The following is a 27,247-nucleotide window of genomic DNA, read 5'->3' on the forward strand; positions in this document are numbered from 1 at the left end:
GTTGGGTGCTCTGGGTTCTAATTAAGTGTCTTCTTCCCCTAATTTTCTTTTTCAAGCATTAAAGATCACTACTCAGGGGCCCCTGCATGGCTCAGGGGATTAGGCTTCTGCCTTCTCTTGGGTCATGATCTCAAGGTCCTGGGATTGAGCCCCCCACATTGGGCTCTCTGCTCAGCGGGGAACCTGCTTCCCCCGCTCTCTGTGCCTGCCTCTCTCTGCCTACTTGTGACCTCTCTGTCAAATAAATAAGTGAAATCTAAAATCAATCAATCAATCAATCAATCACTACTGATACAGCTTTCTGTTCAAGTGTAAACACCCAGAATTTGCCTCCCTGGCCACACTCTCTCCTCCTTAGGAAACGCTTATTGATAGGTGTTTTAGACTCTGAAGTCAGACTGCTGTAGATTTGAATCTCAATTTCTCCACTGAGTAGCTTTGTAGCCTGGGCAAGTTACTTAACTCCGCCATGCCTCATTTTACACATCTGCATAATTAGAATAACGTATCATAGGATTGTGATAAGGGCTAAACAGGTTAATAGTTCTTGGCAGAGTAACCACTCAATAAATGTTAGCCCTTAATACATGTCACTACCAGACTACTTCTCTCCCTTAAAATGTAAGGGGCTGTTTTAACTATTCTATCGTACCTGTGTCCTCCAACTTCTAGAATAGTTCCTGTTTCAAAACTGCACGTGAATAAACATGAATGAATACATGAATGCACGTAGTCACTTTATTCCAGCATTTCCAATGTTGCCCCGCCAAGAGCAAAGGCAAGGGAGGAAGTGAAAGTCACCTCTTTGTAAAGGTTCTTCCTTAACCCGGTTTTACCCGAGGCCCTCTGGGACAATCTCATCCCAAAAGTGGGGAAGCCCACAGCAGGCAGTGCGACGTACCCTCTTCGGATCACCTTGGGCAAAGGGCCTAGGGCAGCAAGTCCCCGCGGGCAGGATTCCCGGGAAGATCGGCGCATGCGCAACGCGCCCAGCGCCTGGGTTCCTTCCTGCGGCGCCACCCGGAAGCCTCGGCTCCGTCTCCCTCTTTCCCCCTCCCCCTCCCTCGCCTGCTCTGGTGGTGCGTGCGGGGCCGGCCCGGCGAGGAGGCGGGACACGTCGGCGCTGCCACCGCCGCCGCCGCTCCTCCTCCAGTTCCAGCTGCCGCCGCCGCCGCCGCCGCCGCTTCCTGGGCTGAGTCCGCCCGCGGTCCCGGCGGCTCCAGGTGTGTTCACGCTGTCCAGCCCCTGCCGGAGTCGCCGCCGCCGTAGCTGCCCCGGGCTCTTTCCCGCCCCGCTGCCGAGATGGCGACGCGCTCCTGCCGGGAGAAGGCTCAGAAGCTGAACGAGCAGCACCAGCTCATCCTGTCCAAGCTGCTGAGGGAGGAGGACAACAAGTACTGCGCCGACTGCGAGGCCAAAGGTAGCGCGGACGTCGCCGCCCCTCGTCGGGGCCTCCTGCGGCGGGTGACCTTCCCGTCGCCGCGGCCGCTGGGGCCGGAGCGGACGCCGCGGCAGCGCCTAGCCGGCCCCGGCCCAGAGGGGAGGGCGGGCTCGGGCTCGAGTGGCCCCTCACCTCCACCAGAGGCGGCGGCGAGGTCAGGCCCCTGGGCGCCGGCACTAGCCCTAGCCTCCCGTCCTTCCCGACCCCGGGGCAGGGCCGGTGCCGGCGTAGCGATGCTCGGACCCTCCACCCGGCCGGGGCCGGAGCCGGAGCCCGGCTCGGAGCGCGGAGCGGGGCGACTGCCTGGCCAGTGCTTAGGGTTTAAGGGTTGCCCTCCTCCCGCCTCAGCTCGCAGGCACATCCGTGGGTGGGGCCACCCTTAGCCTCGGTGTCCGCCTCGACCCTCCCCCAGTGACCGCGGCGTCCCTCTCTGGGCTCCGATGCTCCGTATCCCAGGTGGAGCCCTACCTGCCTGCCCACCTGACAGCTGTGTACAGGGCTTTTGCTTCTTCCTGACAAAGAGTGTGGTGGTCTTTTTTGGTGTGTTGGAGTTGTACTGAGTGAGACCATTGGGGAGGGGTCTTTAGTTGTAGTAGTAGTAGTAATTTCTTTCTTTTTTTTAAAGTCTGGGTGTTAACCCGAATGAGGAGGAATTTCATAATACGAATTTCTTGGATAGTGGGCTTATGTTCCTGAAGGTTTTAATAATTAGATTATCTCTACCCAGTTGGTTTGGGAGAACATGTGGACACTGGTTTGTGTGGCTCAAAACGTTGCAGGTGCGTTTTTTAAAGATCCAGAAATTTAAAAAAAAAGAAAAAACAACAAAAACCCTAATTTTAGTTTGTTCCGTTGGAGGGCTTCTGCCTCAGCCTTTAAAATAGATACACTATTTTTAGCCTATATGTTTGGGTTTGGAGATCTGATTTATATTTAATGTCTTATAAATAATCTCATGAGAAAAATGTTTCAGACTTTTAAAAACAAACCTGTCATATGTTTAGGAAAAGATCTTGCTTATTTGCTAATTGGTTTGTTTATTTGATGAAGAATGGGTAGTTCTCCAAAGCAGGAGTCCGGCTTTGAGAATTGCCATTTCAGATTTCTGTTACTGACTGAGACTTTTCTTGAAGCTTTCCTGTTCTTCCTCAATACTGTATCAATGAGTCACGTTTCAGTAGGCTGACGATGTTTGATTAGACCAAGCCACACAGCCTCAGCAAGTCACTTCACTACCACAACAGGTACCTGATTACTGGAAGATCATGTGGGAATACTGTTTAACTAGACCATCTTAGAAGCACTTTTCAGTATCACAGTAACTTGACTGACCCAACCTTACCTTTATTCTTTGTAACCTTTAAGGTGATTAGTTAAAAATGCCTGATTATTATGGCAGTATTTGCTTGATTTTGATTATGTGTGTGGTTTTTTGGGGGGGGTGGAATAATGTATTGAGGCTCACTTACTCATCACTGCACTAGTAAAACACTGAAAAATGGGACCTTTAAAAGGCCAAAAAAAGAAATGAGCTGCATTTTGAGTGATAAGTAACATGGTTAAGAGGAGATGTTAGTATATATTAAATCTATTAAAAATTGAATAGTAACAGTTTCAGTTAGTACCTTCATTAGGTATAGAAATAAGTGAAAAATAATTTTTGTTTAAATTTCTGTCCCCCAAAAAGTACTATATAGAATCAGATTTTCACTAATGCTTCTTAAAATGATGTGTAGGTTTTGGGACACCTGGGTGGCTCAGCCATTAAGGGTCTGCCTTGGGGGGAACCTGGGTGGCTCAGTGGGTTAAAGCCTCTGCTTTCAGCTCAGGTCATGATCCCAGGGTCCTGGGATCGAGCCCCACATGGGGCTCTCTGCTCCATGGGAAGCCTGCTTCTCCCTCTTCTACTACTTGTGTTCCCTTTCTCACTGTATATTTTTCTGTCAAATGAATAAAATCTTTTAAAAAAATGTATAGGTTTTGAAAAGTCCTTTATGGGCCACATGGTAACATTTTCATTCTCATTTTTAAAGTGAGGAGAGGAGAATCATGTGCTTTTTAATTTAAAACAAAAATTTTATTATAACTGAAGGAAAAGGGAGCATTAGTTTTGTTTGCTGTTTGTATTGCCACTGAGGTCCATAGATATATATTGAGTGAATGGTTTTATTTTGGCTTTGTTTGGTCTTTTGTTTGTGGATTTGTTTTTGAGAAATGTAGAAAGGGGGAGAAAAGAGATTAGCATCAGGAGTTTGAGGATGCAGTGTGTAGGGTATGAACTCTAGGCATCATTTGGAAAAACTCTTAGTTTTTCCTTGATGCTACTAAATCTTGAATAATATTAAAATGATCTTCTAAATTATTTCACTGTTTTATCTTGTCTTCCAGGAAAAAATATCACAGTTAAGTTTAACTAGACTTGATCTCATAGTTCTAGTAGTTCAAAAATTTGACATAATTGAACTATTGATAAAGTTAAATTTATTTTGTAAAATTTTTAAGTGTTCTATATGTTTTGACCCTATTATAGAGCTCTTGTAATAGAGTTCTTGGCTTGTTAAATGATTTTGGATTTATTGTTACATATGCCAGATGACACAGTAATTGTAGGTAGTGAAATTCTGATTAAATATATCTTTAAAAGACAGGCAACAGTTCTTATTCTGCATATCAGCTATTATAAAGAGGTTTCATACTGTATATATGTATTAATGTTTTCCTCACTGTCTAATAAACTACATCAAGTTTTTCATGTGTTTTTGAAGCTATTTCTTAATTAACTCAATTTTCTTTTTTTCCCAAAAAATACTTCCCCAGTACTCTTTGAGAACATGTACCAAAGACTAAAGTCTAGGGCTAAAGATTACTCTGTTCTCTTGACTTATAATAATAGTTGGCAAAGTTATATCAATTGGATTTTGACATTTTCTTACTGAGTCACCAGTGTGTGTGTTTTCTGAATTGACATTATCTAGGAAGTAAGGAAGGAGAAAAGTATGGCATAGGTGCCAGGTTCCTGCTTATAATCCGACACTTTCCAGATCTGTTGAGCAACTGGAGAATAAGAACAGGCAGATGGATCAGCACTTCCTCTCCCTAGCCTTATTTGTGACTCTGTGGGAGTTTTAATGCAGTTCTGTTGGTTATTAGTTGGTGGCACTTTATGGAGCCGTGAGGATTTAGGGCCCCTTGCCAATGTAAAGTTTAGTTTTTAGTATTTAAATTCATGGTTAATACTAATTTTGATTCTGAACATGTGTTGGCATGAAAATGTGTCTCTTGCCCAGTAAGTTTTGGGATATTCAGAAACATAAGGCTTTTGAACCCTTAAGGGATTGGTTTTGTTTCACCTGTCTCTTATTAAGAGGGTAAGCTCCTTGCCCAGATCAAGCACTTGTTTCTTCATTCCACAGATCTTAACTTGAGGGGACACCTCAAAGGACTGTTGGATTATGGGGCTAAGAAAATTAGTAAGACCTAAAGGAGGTTTTGTAATGAGGACTGCATTTTTGTAAATGAATAATTCCAAAACAGTGTACCAGGTGTTATAATAGTGGTTGTAAGAAGTATCCTCCCTACCTAGTTTGGGCTTTTGTCCCTATTGCATCTGACTTTTGTCTGTTGGTTATCTTCATAGTTCCTAGAATGCTGCCTCAAGACCTTTGCACATGTTGTCCTTTCTGCCTAGGAAGCTCTTTAACAATTTTTTTTGCCTGATCAGTTTTATGTATCATTCAGGTTCTGCTTAACTGTCTCTTGAAGGGAAATGGTTCTCCCATATTAGGTTAGGTTTCCCTTTATATGTTAAGACACATCCTGAATATTTTATTGTACTTACTACAGTTGTAATTAAACATTATTTGGTTTTATTGGGTAATCTGTTTCCCTGTTGAATTAATATCTATAAGAGAGAAGAGATCTTGTTTGTCTTGTTTAGGCTTGTATCCCCAGCCCTCTACACAGTGTGGTAGGTTAATGTAACTCCTTGAATGAGTGAATGTGAATGAGTACAGAGCTGAGGGCAGGCAGCAGGATATGTGGAAATGAGTTCACATATGGGCGTGTGGAGTGACCCTGTTGGGAAGTATTCACAGGAGAGTCTTGTTGGAGCTACATTCTGAAAGTAGAGTGGGATTTCAGCATATGGAAAAGGAATTGAAGGGCACAGTTAGCTGCACATACAAGTTACAGGGAGATAAGAGAACATAAGAGGTTTACATGTGGCCTTTTTAGGGTAAGCTTTCTCTAAGCATGACCAGATTTGATAGTAGCAGGTCAGGAAGAACTGAAATGGTGAGAGATTCCAGGCATGTCACCTAATTATAACAGTAGTGTGAGCAAGAGCATAAGGATCTGAACTCACCTAATGTCATTTGGTTGCAGGTTGGGGTATAGGGCAGGAAACAGAACAGCTGTAGCTGTTTTAAGGAATAGGATGCTTACATTGGAAGGACTGGAGGAGCAAAAATCAGGGAGCCACTACTGGACTAGTGGTTTCAAGGCCTTATACTAATACCATTGCTACTGCAACCACCTGCCACAGCTGCTTCTCACCATGAAACTGGTGAACAGATGGGGGAACCAGGACTGTGGTTACTGCAGCCATTCAATATCTATTAGACATTTTTGTCAATTGCCCTTACTATAGAAAGATGGCCTTTGTTGAACTTGTGCCTTCCACATGCAAATAACTGATAGACATATGTCCAGCACCTTGCCGGCAAGAGAGTCTTCTAGCTTTCTAATTTCTAAATGTAGAAACATGAAGTGAAGGTTGTGAGACTCAAACCAGGAATCTACTACAAGGCAGTGAGGATGGAGAGCATTTTCATTAAGTGTTTGATATTTAAGAGTTCTCATATAAACTTAATTTAAAGTAATTCATACTAAAAAGTAAAGTTCACCCTGAGAAAATGATATTTATGATGATGTTGATGTTTGTGGGATAAATATATATAAATGAAATCTGATTATAATTCATCTAAAGAAAACTGTAAATCTGAAAGTTCCCCCAAAATAATAACCTTCAGTTTGATGGGTCTGTTGTTCTTATAATTCTGCTGATCTTGAGGTTTTTTCTGGTATCAGAGCTGGGATAGAAACCACTGACCTTTATCTGACTCATCAGATGCAACTTGGGCTGCATGTTGTCCCCTTCCGTTTTCCCCCTCCTAGTTCTTTTTCTTTGTTATTTTTTAAAAAAGATTAAAATCTTTCATTACTTGATTTCAATACAAGATATACATAGCCTTGCACAAGACATATTATATAACCTTTATTGACATACAAGGACTTGAACCCATGGTCTCTTTAAGGCAAGGGCAAATGTTTGACATTCTAATTATATATTTTATAAATTCAGGTCTTTTCCTACTGTTGTTACTACTATGACTATTGCTAATAGTCTTCACTGGATAGCATCAACTCACTTTTTTTTCCATTTCCCAATAGAAGAGCAAAGCAACTTGGAGGCCATTTTGTTGACTGCCTTACGTTCTGACCCCTGTAAAGAATTGATTTAGTATACATTTTTATCTATATCTATATCTGTATCTCTATATATAATTTTGTTGGTAAATCAGTATGTTCTGGGCACTCCAAAGTTTAAATTTCATGTCAAATACTGTTGTGTGTTTTTAGAAGTTCTGGGTATGGTCCACAAACTAGTTAGGGATCTCAATAGACAAGAGACAATGATGTGTTAAATTCTGGTCTATGCATAGACTGTAGCTCATTAAAAGTTTAGTGTTGGTAAAGCTCTGTAACTTGAAAAAGATAGGAAGGAAGGAGGAGAAGAAGGTAAGAGATAAGGTTGGAAGTTCAAAAGAAAGAAAAAAAGAAAGAGAAAGAAAGAAAGAAAACACGTAATAACATTACACATACACAGAAGTTATATGGTGCTTTCTTCTTGTCAGGCAATGTTGTGAGCACTTTAAATATATTAACTCATTTAATCCTCAAAACAACCTTTTGAGGTAGGTAATACTATTCTATCTTACAAATGAGGAAACTGAGACACACAGAACTTAAGTAATTTTCCTAAGGTTATTGTATTTCAGGCATAGCAGCTGGGGATAAAGCAGGGAACAGGTAGATAAGGTCCAAGCTTTAAAGGATCTGCTAATCTGTTAGTCTTTTGGAAGCAGGCCTTACTTGCAAATTTGGCCCTTGACTGGCATCAGGGAACTTGAATTTGGGGAATATCTCATTACCCTAAGTGGTAAGAGTCATTTACTGTGTCCGAACTGTTTGTACAATTGTGTGGTTTATTTTAAATGTCTGCTTTCCTTCTGGGAGTCTGGAATTTCCATATCTACTAGGCAAGGGTGCCTATGTGACAACCCTCCCTTCTCACCCTCCCTCCAGTACTCTAGGAATCATTCTCTAATGAGACTCTGATGAGTCTCTAATGGGTAATATTTCACACTTGTCAGAAATCATTACTAAGACAGTTAAGTGTGTCTGGTGCAACTCCACCAGAAGGGGACACCTGGACATTTGTGTCTGTTTTCTCCTGAACTTTGCTCCGTGCACCTTTTCTCTTTGCTAATTATGCTTGGTATCCTTCTGCAGTAATACATAAATTCCAGTGATGAGTAGTTTTGTGAACCTCCCAACATATTTGATAATATGTATTTTCCTCCAGTATATTGTACAGGATATATTAGAATCTCATTGTATCTCAGGTAGCCCAGAGAAGCAGGTATTAGCATTAGAGGAAATTCTGGCTTTATTGGGATGATATGGAAGTAGCAAGATGGACTGTAGGATCAGGATTTGAATTTATAATATCTAGCTCCAGAGCTATTTAACTGCATGTTTGATGGCATGGAAGATAAAACACATGCTTTTGCAGTTGAAATCTTGTGATAGAAGAGACTTATCACCTTAAAGCTGACAATGTATTTCTGAGGTAATGGCCAAATATGTTGCAGCATGGACAGTGTCTTTGTCTTATTTCTTTGCTTTTAATAGCAGAACTATCATAACTTCAAAATACTAGTACAAACAAAGCAGAATTTTTTTCTGGTCACTAAACTTTGTTCTACAAATTGAATATTTTGATGAATCCTTTTGTAGTGTGTGTTTTGTTTTTTGGTCTTCCATATAGTTTCTTTGTTTTCTCTTTCTGCAGTTCTATTCTTAGGTCAGGTACTGATCATCTACCCTGGATTTTTAAGCCATAAGAATAACTTGAAAGTTGAAAGAGCACTGACCTGGATTGTTAGTAAAGCTAGGTTTGAATCCAGCCTTTGCCTCATTTGGTGACCAGTTGTCCCTTCTGTGAGCCTTATTGCAAAGATTTATTTCAACTCTGATGTGATCTGTGTTCTTTTCTGAAACCCATCCTTCTTGTCACTTCTATGTTGGTATTTACTATTATTACTAATTTTAAAAAATTGTATTATTAAGGGTTTGTATTTTAGGGACTTACTGAACTTTGGATCGTGGTCGAACCTGTATACTTTTTAAAGCTTTTCACTGATGACTTAGGTCTACCTGAGCAGATTTACCTAGTATTATCTTTATCTCAAGCCATACCATATAACTTGCAAGAGTATTCCTCATAGATTGAGGACTCTTTTTGTTTGAATCTTTTTCCCTTTAATGCCAGTGAGATCAAAGAAATAACTATCTGTTCTAGTCATCTACTAAAGCCATACTTTAAGACTGTACAGCCATAAATAGCCATACATTAAGTCATACATAGTACCATACATACATACCATTTAGTCATACTTAGTACCATATAGAAATGATTTTAAAAATTTCACTTAAGACAGAGTTTTGATAAGATGCTTTTGGAAATATGTGCTGATTTTATGCTTATGTACATCTTGAATGGTAAATGTGAGGACTTTGAGAATCTTAAAGGCAGAGAGTTGTAAGCCTTCTAGTAATTCTCCATTCTCTTTGCATCTTCCTCCTCCCCTTGACAATTTTTGGTCTCCCTTTTACAAGAGATCTAAGTGATTGCTTTTAGGAGTGATTGATGATAAGACTTTCAGATGTTTATCACTGATCTTTTGTAAAGAGTGCATTTCAAGGACCAGTGATTAGCTTGAACCCAAACTTAAAAAGAAAATAAAGGGGATTTTAAAGCTTTTGTGGAAAGTCATATTTAGGATAGCTTTATCTTCCAGTACAAGAACAGTCATTAAAAATTATGGTTTAGTCTAGTTTAGATTTTTTTTAGTTCATGCATTTCTACTCTTGAAAGTTGCTTTTGGTGAAGGATGGTAATGGTGAATAGTGCCAAAAAAACTAGCAGAAGTACAATTTTTAAAGAGAAATGATCATCACAAGCATATTAATTTCCTATTGCTGCTATGACAGATTATCACAAACTTAGTTTCTTAAAACAATACAAATTATCATCTTATAGTTCTGGAGGTTAGAATCCGAAATAAGTTTGTTTCCTTATCATTTCCAGCTCCTAGAAATCATCTGTGATGTTTGCTTCATGACCCCTTCTTCCAGATTCAGTGTGTCATCTTCAGGTCTCTTTCTGCCTTTCTGTGCTTGCATCAGTACATCTCTTTCTGTAGCTCTATTAAGGTTGCTTGTGATTACGTTGGGTTTACCTGGATAATCTAGGATAATTCCACCTCAGTGTCCTTAACTTAAATACAATTGCAAAGTATCTCTTGCCACGGAAGGTAACACATTTGCAGATTAGAGGAATTGAAAGATGGACATCTTTGGGGATCACTATTTTGCTTCCCACAGGTGGATTTGTGATAAAAATTACATACTGAATTTACATTTTTATTAAAGGTGCTGCTGTGCATGTACTTAACATGGCACAGGATAGTGAAGTTAGTACAATTCAAATTAGGAGTTCTTATAGGAATTATTTTAAAAGAATATGCATGTTAAGAATCATTTAACAGACTCTTTGCAACAGTGTGAGTTATGTAGAAAATCTTTAGAAATTTACCCAAAAAACCCTATTAGAATCAATAACTTAGTTTCATTAAGGTTAATATAGAAAAGTTAACTATTTCTTGGGGCGCCTGGGTGGCTCAGTGGGTTAAGCCGCTGCCTTCGGCTCAGGTCATGATCTCAGGGTCCTGGGATCGAGTCCCGCATCAGGCTCTCTGCTCAGCAGGGAGCCTGCTTCCTCCTCTCTCTCTGCCTGCCTCTCTGCCTACTTGTGATCTCTCTCTGTCAAAGAAATAAATAAAAAATCTTAAAAAAAAAAAAAGAAAAGTTAACTATTTCTGTATACCAGCAACAAACAAATGGAAGTTGAAATAAAAATTATTTACAATAGCATAAACATACGAAAACTTGGGAATAAATTTGACAAAATAAATGCAAGATTTGTATACCATAAACTTAACAAAGATGGCTAAGAGAAATTAAAGCATACATAAGGAAATGGAGAGATGTACTATGTTCATGGATTAGAAGATGCAATTTTTTTTTAAGATTTTATTTGAGATAGAGAGTGAGAGAGAACATGAGTGGGGGGAGGGGATGAGGGGCAAAGGGAGAGGGAGAAGAAGTAGGCTCCCTGCTGAGAAGGGAGCCTGATTTTGGGGGTAGGGGAGGGGCTTCATCCCAGGACCCTGGAATCATGACCTGAGCTGAAGTCAGGTGCTTAACTGATTGAGCCACCCAGATGTCCCTCTGTGTACAGTTTTAGTATTAAATTTGTATAGTTTTAATAAATATTGATATATTAATAGGATTGTCTGTGTCACTGTTGCATGGTATAATGGACATGAGGCATGTATGGTTTGAGGGAAAGTAGGTAGTCAGTAAATGTTAAATTTGAATCTTAAGTCATGTATGATTAGACCTACAAACATTTTTGTTTTCTCTTCCAATTACTTTATTTTTATTATTTTTAAAGATATACTGGAATTAAAATTAAAAACTGAATACAAAGTAAAAAACAAGCTCATCTTAAAAATATAAGTGTTATTATTAGTTTCAGGTGTACAGTATAGTGATTCAGTAATTCTGTACATTACTCTTTAATCCCCATCACCTATTTCACCCATCCCCCATCCATTTTCCTTCTGGTAACCATCAGTTTGTTTTCTGTAGTTAAGAGTGTTTCTTAGTTTGTCTCTCTCTCTCTCTTTTTTTCTTTGCTCATGTGTTTGTTTCTTAAGTTACACATGAGTGAAATCATAGGGTGTTTGTCTTTCCGTGACTTACCTTCACTTAGCATTACACTCTTTAGCTCTTCTAATTACTTTTTAAGAGAGTTATCCAAAGTTTCAGATATAAGAAAACTCCTCCTCCAGATTTTCCCTAAGTTTTATTGTTGTGAATTTTTCTGAATTTTAAGTGTTTTTTAACTTAAAGTTTTAATTGATTATGTGAGTTACCTTTTTGATGTACTTACTCTAGGAAGTAAAAAAAAAAAAACCAAAAAAACCCCAAACTCAAACTGTCCAAATATTTGATAGAGACACATTCTCTTGTAATGTGGTTTCCTTTTTTAGCATTATTATTTTCTATAAGCAAAGGTTTCTAGTCTGTTTCTACTATAACTCTTCCCATATTTTTAGATTAAATGTTTTTTCATTGTGGAAATTGTGCCCAACTATTGTGCAGAAGTAGTTTCCCTTCTGTTGTTTATTTACTGAAAATAAGTTGTTATCTGGGCTTTGTTTTTTAGTGGAGACAATGATTTTATTTCCATAGATAAGACAAGGCTATCAGGTTTTTGCCTTCTCTTTTGGCCTTTTATTTCTTGTCTCAAATTTGGGCAATTATACTTTTGAGTGTTTTTAACTTAGTTGGTAAAGTATGCCAATAAACAACAGGAAACAAAGGTTTTTACCTAAAATAAATGTTTGTCTAGCTTTCAAAAAAAAAAAAAAATGGTTGAGGGGGCTTCCAGTTTTTACCCTGGCTTCAAGACTGGAAGGATCTTCGAGTCTCCACTCCGTTCTAACAACATGTAAAAAGCTGAGCAAACTGAAAAATCAACATCTCATCTTAGATTTTCAGAGAAGTGAGGTCACAGGGCAAACTGCTGTCCCCAGAATAGGTGAGATCAACGAATACAGAGGATCACAACTCAGTCATAATTCTGTGAGAACAAGTACTGGGGTAGGAAAACTGTAATTGACAAGTTGCTGTAGCTCGCTGTGGACAAATCTGAGTCAAAAACTATAGGCGGGTGTAGTTATGGGGACAGTCCCCATACTTTTGTGAGTTTTATCTCTAGGAGCTTAAACAGTGAATATGGGAGAAAAATCTAATGCTTCTGTCAGGGGAAGTAAGAAAAGGAACGAAAGGGAAATTTATACCAGAGCATTCTGTTCTTAGCAAGGTCTGCCCTCTGGAGAAACTATTTAACTAGAGCTTAACTGACTTAGGGGAAGGGAAATATCTAACTCCAGATACTGTAGCCTTTCACAGGAGAGAAGGGAAATGCCAATTCCAGCCTATTCTAGCCATCCCATCTCATGGGGAATGGAATAGGCATGGTAGGGGGCACTGATATTTGAGAAACTTATAGTAGAGAGGCAGAGGCTTACTGAAAGACTGAGATCTAATGATAGAACTTTGGGATGCTTTTCCACTGCATTACCAAAACTGTTCACAGCAGTTACATTTATCCAGTACATCATTTCCAGCTGTCCAGAAAAACTTACAAGACATACTAGAAGGCAAAAAAAAAAAAAAAAAAAAAAGTTGAGGTTCTTAAATTTCACAGTGAAAAATGCTTCAGATAGCGGAAGAATGCCTTCAGGCTGCCAGTTCACACCTTGTGAGATCTAAAAATAACTGGAAAAACATGTAAAAATATTTTCATATATTTAAATGAATGTATAAAGCTTATGGATATATGTATAACCTATATAAATGGCTAAAGTAACATTATGTTCAGTTTCAATAAACTTGTTCATCAGATCTATTCCAACTTCTTCTGGTTTAAAAGGTTCTGAAGCTTTTGAGAAGAGATCAGTCTCAAATAATACTGTTAGCCCAGCTAAGGGGCAGATTTATAAACCATTCCCACTCAACTGACCTATAATCTTTGTGGTAGATGTTGATACTCCTATTCAAATTATTTTCAGAATTCACATGAGGTAAGGAACATTATACTGATCAGTGACATTTAATACATGTATGTGTCACTTGAAAATATTTTAAATGGAGGTTGTAATTACTTTTTATATTAAAACTGGGTTTAATATTTACAAAGTCAATGATATGAAAAAAATTGGGAGGGGAACTCTTCTAAGTCAAAAGGAATTTAAGGGATATAACTAACCACACCTCCCTGATTCTTGAGAGGATACTTTTTGAAAAAGATCTTTACAAAAAAATTTTGTGGGGAAACAGAATTGTGGGAAATAGAATACATACTAAATATTAGATGACAGTGAGAACTTATTAATTTTAGTAGTTATGATAATATTGTGGTTACGGGAAGAAAATTTATATTTTTTAGGAATTCATACTGAAAAAGAGGTATCTTGATGCCTGAAGTTACCATACTTTATAAAAAATGGAAAATATGACAAAATCTTAACAATTGTTGAACCTGGACAGTGGGTATGTGGGTATTCACTATACTAGTCTTTCTTTCCATTCTATATTTGAAAATTTTTGATAATAAAAATTAAGAAAAAATTTTTTAGTTTTTGTGCTTAAGGAATAAACTCAAACTACCAATAAGTAAGGGGTCCTCTCTGCACATAAAATATGTTCAGTTCTTTGTCTGCAGGGTTTTTTTTTCCCCAGTTGGAAGAATAGCACTGATTAGCTAGTCTTGATTGATAGTATGTTTCTGGATATAAGGTAATCTTATACTGAATGACTATTTTTAAATATATATCAGCTGTTCTTAATATGTTCAGAGTCTGTGTAAACATACCAAGAGAACAGAAGAAGTTTAAAAAAAAAATCAAACTATGATTACAAAGACAGTGTGATTAAGGAATAATTACATTAACTGTTGGCTCTTTATGATAGGCCTTTAATCATTTTAGGATGCTGGTCAGAAAAGGATTATCATGGCACTGTTTTAGTGCTGTATAGCTGTTGTTAAAAAGTATTTGAAAACGCAGTAATGTATGTTCTAATTTTACTTCTCCATCACCCTGTTTTTCAAGAACACATTGAAAAGAACTGGCACAAACCATGAAAATACACCAGAACTTCTAATGCTCATTGTTATTGTCTTGGATTTTATCCAAGGGTTACTTAAAGGAGTATTCATTTCACAGGTTGTTTTTTTTTAAGATTTTGTTTATTTATTTGAGAGAGAGAGAAAACAGAACTGGGGTGAAAGGCAGAGGGAGAAGCAGACTCCCCAATGAGCAGAGAGCCTGATATGGCACTCAGTCCCAGGACTCTGAGATCATGACCAAAGCCGAAGGCAGACCCTCAACCAACTGAGCCACCTAGGTGCCCCATTTCACAGGTATTTTATGAACACCAGTTGTGTGTAAAGCACAGCTGCTAATTGCCATATGAATTGAAGTTGTGTAAATTGTGTGAATCCTGACCGCAAAGCTTTCTGTATTATTTAGAACTTTCCATTGTAGAGCATAGAAATAGAACTAGAATTAACTTAAGCAAAATAGCACTGGGCATTGGTATGTTGTTTTTTTTTTCTTTTTTTCTTTTAATCAGAAGAGGAGGGAGACTTGTCTCATATGACTCAGTTCTTGAACTTCTTTTCTGTTTTATTCACTCCCTTGCCAGTCTCTTGCTTTTAACTATTGACTCTATGTCGATTCCCAGTTATATACCTTCAGACCAGAAGACCTTATCCCCGAACTCCATAGTGATAACATCCAATTGTATGTGGCTGTGCATTCAGTAGCTCCAAATTAACATGTCTTAACTGAAATCTTGATCTTCATTCTCTAAGCCTACTCTGTGGGCAATGTTGCCCATTTTACTCTCCCCTTTTGCTCTGGCTCCAAACTTTGAATTTATCTCCATGTTGACTCCAGTATTCTCCCAACTGGTCTCCTAGCTTTTATTCTTGCCTGCTGTGGCCTATTCTAATACAGTTGCCAGAATGATCTTTGCTTATTTATTTTTAAAAATTTTTGAAGATTTATTTATCTATTTATTTGAGAGAGAGTGAGCACAGGGGGAAGGGGCAGAGGGAGACAGAGAGAATGGGTTCTAAGCAGTCTCTGCGCTGAACTTGGAGCCCAATATGGGCCTCATCCTGTAACCCTCAGATCACAGTCTGCCAAACCAAGAGTCAGATGCTCAACTTGACTGTGCCACCCAGGTGCCCTGCCAGAGTGATCTTTAAAAAGTTAAATCTGATAGTTAGATCATGTCATTGCTGCACCAGAAACTATTTATTATTTTTATATGTTGGAGTCCAAGCCAGAGCCCTTACAGTGGTCCACACTGACCTCCGTGCTCTTGAATATAGTCATCTGGCTCCTATCTCAGTGCCTTCACATTTGCTATTTCCTGTCCCTGGAGAATGTTCTTCCAGACCTGCATATGGCTGGCCCTCCTTACTTAGTTAGGTCCTTACTCAGTTATATATTTGATTTTTTTTTTTTCTTTTAAGATTTTATTTATTGGTGCCACTGGGTGGCTCAGTTGGTTAAGTGGCTACCTTCAGCTCAGGTTATGATCGTTGGGTCCTGGGATTGAGCCCCACATAGGGCTCCCTGCTTGGTGGAGCTTGCTTCTCCCTCTCCCTCTGCCTGCTGCTCTGCCTACTTGTGGTCTCTCTCCATCTCTCTAATAAATAAATAAAATCTTTTTAAAAAAAGATTTTATTTATTTGAGAGAGAATGTGTGCGTGTGCATGAGTTGGCAGGCATGGGAAGGGAGAGGGAGAGGAATAAGCAGATGCCCCGCTGAGGGTGGAGCCCTGTGTGGTGCTTGATCCCAGGACCCTGAGGTCATGACCTGAGCCTAACTCAGACACTTAACTGACTGAGCCACCCAGGTGCCCCTATATACTTAATTTTGTTAAATATCATTTCCCTTTGTAGAATGTTAAGAATTCAGGGATTTTTGTCTTTTTCTGTTTCTGACACTTAAGTTACACTAGGTAACTCTTTGTTGAATGAATAGATGAGGAGGGGCAGAGCATCCTGGGCAGAAGAATAATGTGTATTGCCAGTTTAAGACATTATCTACAAAAGATAACCACAATACAAGCAATATAGGAAAACCTAATTTATCTCAGTGGACTTAGAAATATTACATAGGTGATGAAATGACTTTAGTGATTCTCTTTCTGGAAAATAAGACCTCACCCAGTATTTCTCATTTTCTAACTTTTTTTAAAGCTTATGTAAAACTTCTTTTAATCAGATTTATAAAAGCCACTGACTTTGAATACTGTAATCATATAATCTTTTTGTATGTTTCAAGTTGAGATCGTTTTAATAGGGCTTTAGCATATAAAACAGAACATTCTAGGTGTTAACAGAAATGCTTTAATACAGGAAATCAAGTGCTTACAAATGCTCTGGAAAGGGTAGAAAAGTAGGAATGACTCTCGGGTAACAGTGGAATTGACCTTCCAGGGAACCACTATCCTTGAGGCTGTCACTAGAAATGTTGAATTTAAGAAAACACCAAATTAGCTGTAGTCCAGGGATTAGAAGGCTACATCTGCCTTACAACATCTATAAACCAGTGATTAGGTACTGGAGTGTGGGGTCTATCCATTATCCACATCAAAAATGCTTCTTCACACCCAAGAGGCTAGAGACCAGACATTTTATGATCGTGCCTTCCTACAGGAAATCGCCAAAAAGGGCAGGAAGATAATCACCTCACTTTTGATTTCAAATATTGCATAAGTGCATCTAATTGGTGGAAACATTCTCATTCAGAACTCTCCAAAAGAATCTGAGAAATAGAGCTTCTTAGCTTGACATCATCTGACTACAGGAAGGCATACCAGAAATAGGGTGGGATAGATGTTGTATGAGCAAATCAACAATACCTACCATGGTTTCTGTCTTAGTCATATCAGAATGAATAGGATGTACATAGCTTGAGATGGATTCAGGCAGCATTTTTCTCTGTTTTGGCTCTCTCTGTGTCTTTGGGTCTATAACACATGATTTTTCTTGCCTGCTTCATTCTTTATTGGCTACTTTCCCTTATTCATGTGCTTGCCTGTACCTCACTAGTTCCTAAGTCTATGTGACCTATTATTTGGTTCCTACAGGTAGTTGTCTCTTGGATCATTTACTGTATTCCTGGGTGAGATGAACTGGCCCAGCGTGGGCCATATGCCCTCCCTGATCACTGTGGCGTGGAAGCAGGAGAGTGGCAGGAACAAGTAGGTGTTCCTTTTCCATGGCTAAGAACAAGCAAGGTTTCTAAGAAGGAAGAGTAGCTTATATAGTTAAAAATATTTATAGAAGATTTGGAGGAAAATTTGATTCAAAACAAATTTGAATGAAGTGTTTAATTTTAGCAGAAAAAGTCAGGAAGAATGAGGATCAGCTTATATGGCAGGGGCCAGTAACAGGGGTCTGAAATGTAAGGGACAATTAGGTGATGAAGTCATTTGCTGAGAATAAGGATAGTGGGACTTTGTAGGGCATTTAAATCTATTCTCTCATAAAATTCTTGCTAATAGTAAGTACTTTTAAAATAAAAGTATGTTAAACTAATCTGTCCCCTCATTGATGGGCATTTGCTTTTGAACTTGTGGTTACAAACAGTCCTGTTGTCAAAGCTTTGGGCACGCAAAATTAATTCCTCAGAGTCTTATATGTGAAAAGTATATGTTAGAGTGTACAGATTAAAGCCTGTTTGATTAGTATTGCCAGGAATCTTGGGGCCAGTTTACCTTCCTACCAGTAGTATATGAAGACTGGTTGACTGCACACAGCCTGTCACTGGTGTTCATATTTTTGAGAAGTTATCTTAATATGGTTGGTGAAAATTGTTATCACACTGTTTTATTTCTTAAAAGTGATCATTTTTTTTTTTTTTAAGATTTTTAAAATTTATTTGACAGAGATCACAGGTAGGTAGAGAGACAGGCGGAGAGCCGGGGGGCGGGGGGAAGCAGGCTCCCTGCTGAGCAAAGAGCCTGACATGGGCTCAATCCCAGGACCCTGGGATCATGACCTGAGCTGAAGGCAGAGGTTTTAACCCACTGAGCCACTCAGGCACCCCCAAATTAATCACTTTTAATGTGCTTATTGTCCATTTTTTTTCTTTTATGATTTGCCCCTTCATTTGGGGGGTAGGGGTTGGCTGTCTTTTTCACATTTTTCTCTTGACCAGTCATTGGGCCACAATACAAAATACCAGGCAACATTCATTCCTCTGAGTATAGTGGTAGGCAGCAGCATTCACTCCTAGATTCTATAAGCCTGACTAGTAAGTAATGGTGGAGCACTTTGGGAAGATTTTCACGCTTTGATCTACTTTTTTTTTTTTTTTTTTTTAATGAGTATGAAATTATAGAAAGTTTAGAGATAGAAGAGATCTGTCATTCACCTGCTCTTAACTCCTAGTAGAGTCATGAAACCAATCATGAGAGGTTAAATGACTTGCTTAAAACTTTGTAACAATGAGAGAACTTGGGAGTGAACCGAAGTTGTCTGTTATTTTCTGGTCCACAAATGAATATGTTACCCTTGACCTTTGCAAAAGGTAACTCTCAGCTTTTTAATTTTTTCCTTTTCTTTACCTTTATATTCTATACAATGAGAAGGGTGGTAAATTCTGCATTCTTGTGCTTAACCAAACCCTATCTGTTTAGTGATCGGATATTAAGAAAAAAATTGGTAATCACATTGAGAAATGGTTGCATATTAAATATTTACTTAGCCAGGTTTTTTAAACACAGATTTGGCAATAGATGTAAACATGTTCAAAATGTAGAGTGCTGTTGGTTGGTGTCTCAGGTGTTATCTAAAAGCAAATGTTATCTCTGTGATAAATCTGTAAATAGTGCTGAGAACAGCTTTAAAAAGAGGGATTTTTGTAAATATTGTATATCTTTGTGCTTGAGAGGGAAATTTTTGGAAGTATAAAGCACTAGAATATTTGTGAAAGAGTAAACAAAATAATGGAAAGCTGTAATATGCTTGCTTAAACTTTTGAACTTCTAAGCTGAGTTTTCGAATGATGCTATGTCCCTTGAACAAAGAAAGAAGCAGGTTTGACGAGGCTTAAACTTTAGGACAGGCAGGTGAAACAAGGATTGTTGATTCTTAAAATTAAGGTACATTCCATTTTCTCCTTTTATTCTGTACCATCCTGTTGATAGTGAATCCTTAAATTATTATGACTGTTTATTTATTTATTAATTATTATTATTATTATTTTTAAGATTTTATTTATTTATTTGACAGACAGAGATCACAAGTAGGCAGAGACACAGGCAGAGAGGAGGAAGCAGGCCCCCTGCCAAGCAGCGAGCCTGATGTGGGGCTCGATCCCAGGACCCTGAGATCATGACCTGAGCCAAAGGCAGAGGATTAACCCACTGAGCCACCCAGGCGCCCCTTATTATTATTTTTTTAAAGATTTTATTTATTTATTGGACAGAGAGATCACAAATAGGCAGAGAGGCAGGCAGAGAGAGAGGAGGAAGCAGGTTCCCTGCCGAGCAGAGAACCCAGTGCAGGGCTCTATCCCAGGACCCTGGGATCATGACCTGAGCCAAAGGCAGAGGCTTTAACCCACTGAGCCACCCAGGCACCCCTATTGTGACTGTTTAATTTCTTTGCCAAAGTAAATCAACATTTGAAAAATGGCAGGGGAATACTTTTTTTTTTGTAGTTTTTGTAGATTTTAAAGTTTTTCACTGCCTTGTGATACTTGAACTTATTTACATATTCCTTTTTCCAAAGTTTAAAGAATAAATAAATATATTTTAAGAAGTTTTATAATAACTTTTCCTCTAGTATTCTTCCTTTAGTTGACTGTGAGTTGTTAGATTCATTGCTCTGCTGTTATCCTTGAGAGGACACTAGTTCAGTAGCGAAAAACAAAGAGTTTGAAGGCTGACTGCTCGGTGTTAAAATCCTAGCTCTCATTGCTACTTCTGTGATTTTTTTTCCTCTCCCTCTCTTCGCTTTCACCCCTCCCTCCTTCCTTTCTTATAGTGGGAGTGTGGTATTTAAACTTTCTAAGCCTCTGTGTCATCATATGTAAAATGGCCATACCTGTTGTCACAGAGTTATGAGAGTTAACTGAGCTTGTGATGAAGTAACGTCTGGTACAAAATAAGGGTTTGATAAATGAGTAAAGGTATGATAATTATGTTGGATTTGTGGGTTTTTGTTTTGTTTTGTTTTTAAAGCACTCAGAACCATTTGGTGGTTTTTTCTTGTTGTTGTTGTTTTTTACTTTGCAGGAAGAATTTGTGAATTATATTTTATTTGGTAAATAATGTAATTGAGTAGATTCTGAGCGCAAGAATACTTTGTAGAATGCTCAGGATAAAAAGGTTGTTATTTTCTTTTAACCTTTTATGTGCTGGTTCACTAGACAATCAGGTACAACAGAAGCCCGCCCCACCCTTTAGGATCCTTTACTTTAAGGAGACAGTCAAGCTGGGGTGCTTGGGTGGCTCAGTGGGCTAACCCTCTGCCTTCGGCTCAGGTCATGATCTTGGGGTCCTGGGATTGAACCCCATATCAGGCTCTCTCCTCAGCAGGGAGCCTGCTTCCTCCTCTCTCTCTCTGTCTGCCTCTCTGCCTACTTGTGATCTCCCTCTGTCAAATAAATAAATAAAATCTTTAAAAAAAAAAAGGAGATAGTCAAGCCATAAGCACAAAGACTATATATGTATTATATATTAATATATTTTATTTTATATATGTGTCTATGTATATTTATCTGTGTCACGTGTCTATATAGAAACACCCACACATACATGTTCTAGATACCTATGTGGAAGGAGTAGTGCATTAAGTGTTATAGAAGTTCAGAGAAAGTAAAAATCACCAAGAGCAGAAGTCAGGGAAGCTTTTTAAAAAAAAGGTAGTTCTTGAGGAAGAGAATCAAACTTAAAAGGCAAAGAGTGGCAAAGTTATTCCAGGTAGAAAGTTATTTTAGGTAGGACAAGTTTGTCCGTATACTTAGTACATGTGGTTTTCACATTCCTGGAAGCAGGTCTAAGTACCAGGCAGAAATTTAGGAAAGGGGATAGACAAAGGAGTGATTATTGCTTTGGGAATCATGTGTGGACATGTTTGCCAAAGCCATGAGTGGATTAGACACTTACAGATCAGAAGGTCAGTGACCAAGACCAGAGGGAGGCAGCAGTCGGAAGTAGAATCGTTGAAGGAAAAAATAAATAGTGGCCGGAGAGACTTCGAGGAGAACCAGAACCGAGAAGCTTTAGAAGACAGCTTTCAGAAGGGGTTTTAGTCAGGAATATTAAATGCAGTAGGGAGGTAAAAGGGGCTAGAAAAGGGCATTTAATTTTGGGAGATATTAAAACTGTTTTCTAAGCTCTTCATGAAAGTGTCTGTTGTATAATTGCTTCAGAACCTGTTTTCCATCCTCTGTAGTGAGTCAAGAAAGTGAATGAATCTTTTCAGTATGTTGGGACCATTTCTCAAGTTTTTCTGAGGCAAATGTTTGGTTTTGTTTGTTTGTTTTTAGCACCTTTGCCGAATTTCAGTGCTTGTTTTGTTTTTGGCATTTAATTTACTTATGAAACAAATGCTCTATTTTTCCGTGGAATTCTGGCAACTTTTATATATGAGGAAAATTCTTTAGAATTTATTTTGTGGCCCACGGAATATTATAATGTATATGTAAATGGCCTTGAAAAATAAGGTTTGACTCACATTTTATTCATCAGGGTTATTTTGTTTGGTTTGAAGGATTACAGTTAACTCCTAAATCAACTGATAAAGTTGATGAAAACTTGTTTCTGGGGAGACCTGCCAGTTTATTTTTGAAAATATGTTTATTTTTGGCACTTTCTCTCTTTTAACTCCAAGAAGTACAATTGCTTTTGTGTAAGTTAATATACTTGTGTCTTTTGACTCAGTACTATTGTATTTCTTAAACATTTGAAATTGGTTTAAGAGGTATTTATAACATATATCTGCCCTCTGCTGGTGAAAATGTATTATTGTTCTTAATAGCTTCAGTAATTTATTCCAGTGAGGCAATACTCCATATTATCAAGAGTGGCCATAAAATTACATTTAGGAAATGTATTACATTACATTAGGAAAAATGCATTTAGCCATATTTGGCTATTTAACTGAAGTTAAATTTTCAGTTCCTTATTCTCACCATGTATCAAAGCTTAATAGCCACCTGTGGCAAGTAGTCCTACTGTCCTACTGTGTAGGACAGTGCAGATTAAAGAATGTTTCCATATCACAGAAAGTGCAGTTGACAGTGTTATTCTAATGTTTAAATTTTGAATAACAAGGATTATTATTTTAATGAAATAATTATTCTTAAAATTGCAGTGAATTTCTTTTCTATGAACCTTTTTTAGATTCGCACAGTTATTAATAAAGAATCCCAATTAACTAAGGGAATCTCTTTAGTAGGAGTTTTCTTTAAGATTGTTTTTGTACCTACATAATTTATTGTACTATCTATCTATCTATCTTGCATTGTCCTTTTATAACCATATATATATATATATATATATATAGCGCCAAATTATTAGAGTACAGTTTTCTCAATGTAGAGCATTGAGCATTTCTAGTGTTTTTATTCTCTGGAAGATTAAAGTTAAGTTAAAAATAACAGTCATGTTTTCTCGGTGTTACTAATTAAGATAATAGTCTCTCCCTTTGATGTGTGTTTGGGTGGAAGGAAGGCTAAAAACCAGAGCATATATAGAGAAACTTAAGATTTTATGACAGGGTGAATCATAGTTTAATGGATGTTGGTTGATTTAAAAAATATACATTTTACCAGCTTCCTCTAATGGTAAAATCTTGCAAAGCTATAACACAGTATTATAACCAGACTATTGACATCGGTATAATCATCCAATTTTACTGTGATTTCTACAGTTTTGCTTGTATTTGTGTGTGTGGATTTAGTTCTATACGGTTTTATCAGGTGTAGATTCACGTCTCTGCCACCACAGTCTCATCTCTGATGAGATCTATCACTACAGGAATCTCTTGCATTGTCCTTTTATAATCACACACATCTTCCTCCCATTTTGCAGCCCTCTCATCCCTGACCTCTGGCAGGCATTAATCTGTTTCCCACTAATAAAATTTTGTCATTTCAAATATATTATGTAAATGGAATCATATGAAACTTTTGGGATTGGTGTTATTTACTCAGTATTATTCCTTGGAGATTTGTCCAAGTTGTTGCATGTATTAATAGTTCTTTCCTTTATATTAATGAGTAGAATTTTATGTTGTGTATGTGTATGTACCATAGTTTAACCATTCACCTGCTGAAGGACCTATGAGCCGTTTCTAGTTTTTGACTATTATGAATAAAGCTGTAAATTTGTGTATAGGTTTTTGTGTGAAATAAATTTTCATTTCTCTGTTAAGTGCCCATAGTACAGTTACTAGGTTGTATGGTAATGGCATACTTAGAATCATAAAAAAACTGCAAAGCTTTTCCAGAGTGGCTGTATTATTTTAAGTCCATTGTTTTCACGTGTTTTCTAGCATTTGGTGTTGTCACTGTTTGTTACTTTATCCATAGTTGGATGTGTAATGATAGTGATATTGGTTTTGATTTGCATTTCCCTAATGGCTTATGGTTTTGAACATCTTTTTCATGTGCTTATTTTGCCATCTGTATATTTTCTTCAGTGAAATATCTGTTCATGTCTTTCATTTTCTAATTGATTTTTTTTTTTTACTGAGTTGTGTTTGTTCTTAGTAGACTTTTTTTTTAAAGATTTTTACTTATTTATTTGACAGACAGAGATCACAAGTAGACAGAGAGGCAGGCAGTGAAAGGGAGAGAGGGAAGCAGTTTCCCTGCTGAGCAGAGCGCCCAATGCGGGACTCGATTCCAGGACCCCGGAATCATGACCTGAGCCAAAGGCAGTGGCTTAATCCACTGAGCCATCCAGGCGCCCTCTTAGTAGACTTTTTAAGAGCAGTTTTAGGTTCAGAGCAAAATTAAAAAGGTACAGAGATTTTCCATATTCCCCTTGCCTCTACACATGTGTAGCTTCCTCCATTATCAAGATAGTGTTGAGTTTTGAAAGTGCTTTGTATACTTTAGACATTAGTCTTTTGTCAGATATATGCAACTATTTTCTCCTGTAGCATGTCTTTACATCCTTTTCACATGGTCTTTTTTTTTTTTTTTTTTTTTTTTTTAAGATTTTATTTATTTGAGAGAGAGAGAGAGAGAGCACAAGCAGGGTGAGGGGCAGAGGGAGAGGGAGAAGCAGATTCCCCACTGAGCAGGGAGCCTGATGCGGGGCTCAATCCCAGGACCCTGAGATCACAACCTGAGCCAAAGGCAGATGCTTAACCAACTGAGCCACCCAGGCGTCCCTGAACAAAAGTTTTAATTTTGATGATGTTCAATTTATTAATTTTTCTTTTTATGGATTATGTATTTTGGGGCAAGTCTATGGATTCTTTCCTAACCAAATTCTGAAGATTTTTTCCCATGCTCTTTCCTAAAAGTTTTACCATTCTGTATTTATGGCCATTTTTCATTTTGAGTTGCTTTTTGTATATGATACAGGTATGAATCCAAATTAATTTTTTTGTATGTGGGTATTCGGTGTTCCAGCACCATTTCTTGAAAAAATGTCTCTTCTCTGAATTGCCTTTCCACTTTTCTAAAAATCAACCACAGCTATCTGGGAGAACCTCTGGGTTTTGTTATGTTTCATTGATCTCTTTGTTTACTTTTATGCTAATACTACAATATCCATATTATTGTAGCTTTATAATAAGTCTTGGAGTCATGTAATATAAGTCCTCCAATTTTGTTATTCTCTTTGAAAGTTTTTCTTGCTATTCTAGGTTCCCTGAATTTCCTATGAATTTTAGAACTACTTTGTCCATTTCTACAAAGTTATGTTCTGGGATTTTAGTTAAACTAGCTTTAAGTATGTAGAATCATTTGGGAGAGAATGGATATCATTAACAACATAAGAGTCTTCCAATCCATGAGTAAAGTATATTTGCTTTATAATATATATATATATATATATATATATATATATATATATATAAAATATTATTTGCATCTTATTTCTCTCAGCAGTATTTTGCAGTCAGGTGCTCTACCTATGAGCTATACGTACCCTCTCAGCAGTATTTTGTAGTCTTTAGGATGCAGATCTTATTTATCTTTTGTCAGGTTTATTTCTAAGTAGTTTTTATTTTTAAATGTTATTGTAAATGGATTTTTTAACATTTCAATTTCTTTTCTTTTCTTTTCTTTTCTTTTTTTAAGATTTTTGTAATCTTTACACCCAGTGTGGGACTCACACTCAAAACCCTGAGTTGTGTGCTCCATTGACCAAGCCAGCTAGGTGCCCCAAACATTTCAATTTCTGATTGTTGTTGGAATATGGAAATATAGTAGGTTTTTGCATATTTGTCTTGTATCCCAAAACCTTGCTGACCTCGTGTATTTGTTTTAGTAGCTTTTTTATAGATACCTATCTCCTACCTAGATGATTGTCATCCTCAAAGATAATTTTTACTTCCTTCCCAATTTGGATACTTCTTTTTCTTACCTTATTTCAGTAGCTAGAACCTTCAGTAAAATAAGAATGGTGACAGTGGACTTACTTGTCTCATTCATGATGTTAAAGGAGAAAACATGCAAACTTTCACCCTTTAATATGTGTGGACCAAAAGTTTTTCACAGATTTTTTTTTTTTTAATTGAATAAGTGTTCCCCTCTTTCTAATTTTCTGAGATTTTTTAAAAATCAGAAATGGATGTTGAATATTATCAATGCTTTTTCTGCATCTTTTGAGATCATAATGTTTTGTTGTTGTTGCTTTTTTTTTAACATAGGGGATTACATTTGGTTTTGATTGAATATTAAACTAACCGTGCATTCCTGGGACAAACCACACTTGGTCATTATCTTTTCCATATATTCCTGAATTTAATTTGTTAAAACTCTGAGAGTTTTCGCAAATATTCATGAAGGGTCTTGATCTGTACGTTTAATTTTTTTATGATATCCTTGTCTGGTGTTGGTATCGGGGTTATGTTGACCTCTAGAATGAATTGGGAATTACTCCCCCCGCCCCCAGTTTCCTGAAGAGTATGTGTAGAATTTGTATCATTCCTTAATTGTTTGGTAGATTTCCCTAGTGAAACCACCTGGTTTTTTTTTTTTTTTTTTTTTTTTTTTAAGATTTTATTTATTTACTTGACAGAGAGAGATCACAAGTAGGCAGAGAGGCAGTCAGAGAGAGAGAGAGGAGGAAGCAGGACCCCTGCCGAGCAGAGAGCCCGATGCGGGACTCGATCCCAGGACCCTGAGATCATGACCTGAGCCGAAGGCAGTGGCTTAACCCACTGAGCCACCCAGGGACCCACCACCTGGGTTTTGATGGAAGGTTTTTAACTACAGATCCAATTTCTTTAATAGGAATTCTATTTGGTTATCTTTTCCTTGTAGAAAGAGCTCATTTGGGTCTTTCAAAGTATCAGTGAAGTTATTAGCATAAAATTGTCCATAATATTCCCTTATTATTTTTTTAGTATCTTTAGAATCTGTAATGATGCCACTTATCTCATTCCTGATGTTGGTCATTTCTGTTTTATCTCTTTTTCTTAATCAGTTGGGCTAAAGGTTTGTCAGTTTTATTGATATTCTCAAATAATCCCCTTTTATTTTCATTGACCTTCTTTGTTGTTTTCCTGTTTACAGTTTCATTGATTTCTGTCCTCTTTATGTCACCAT

The 27,247-nt window shown here is 37.7% G+C and overlaps 1 protein-coding gene across 2 annotated transcripts in view; it reads left to right on the forward strand.

The window, feature by feature from the left end:
* Positions 1–1,111: 1,111 nt before the first annotated feature.
* SMAP1 (small ArfGAP 1) overlaps positions 1,112–27,247 on the forward strand; it is a 167,630-nt gene continuing 141,494 nt past the window's right edge. The window contains exon 1 of one of the 2 annotated variants that reach the window (XM_059178391.1): positions 1,112–1,420. In XM_059178391.1, coding sequence (XP_059034374.1) covers positions 1,303–1,420 — 118 coding nt within the window. In that variant the 5' untranslated portion in view covers positions 1,112–1,302. The remainder of the gene's footprint in view (positions 1,421–27,247) is intronic. The other variant, XM_059178392.1, reaches the window with a different exon arrangement.

Source organism: Mustela lutreola, chromosome 6 (genome assembly GCF_030435805.1).
Source record: "Mustela lutreola isolate mMusLut2 chromosome 6, mMusLut2.pri, whole genome shotgun sequence".
Taxonomy (NCBI): domain Eukaryota; kingdom Metazoa; phylum Chordata; class Mammalia; order Carnivora; family Mustelidae; genus Mustela; species Mustela lutreola.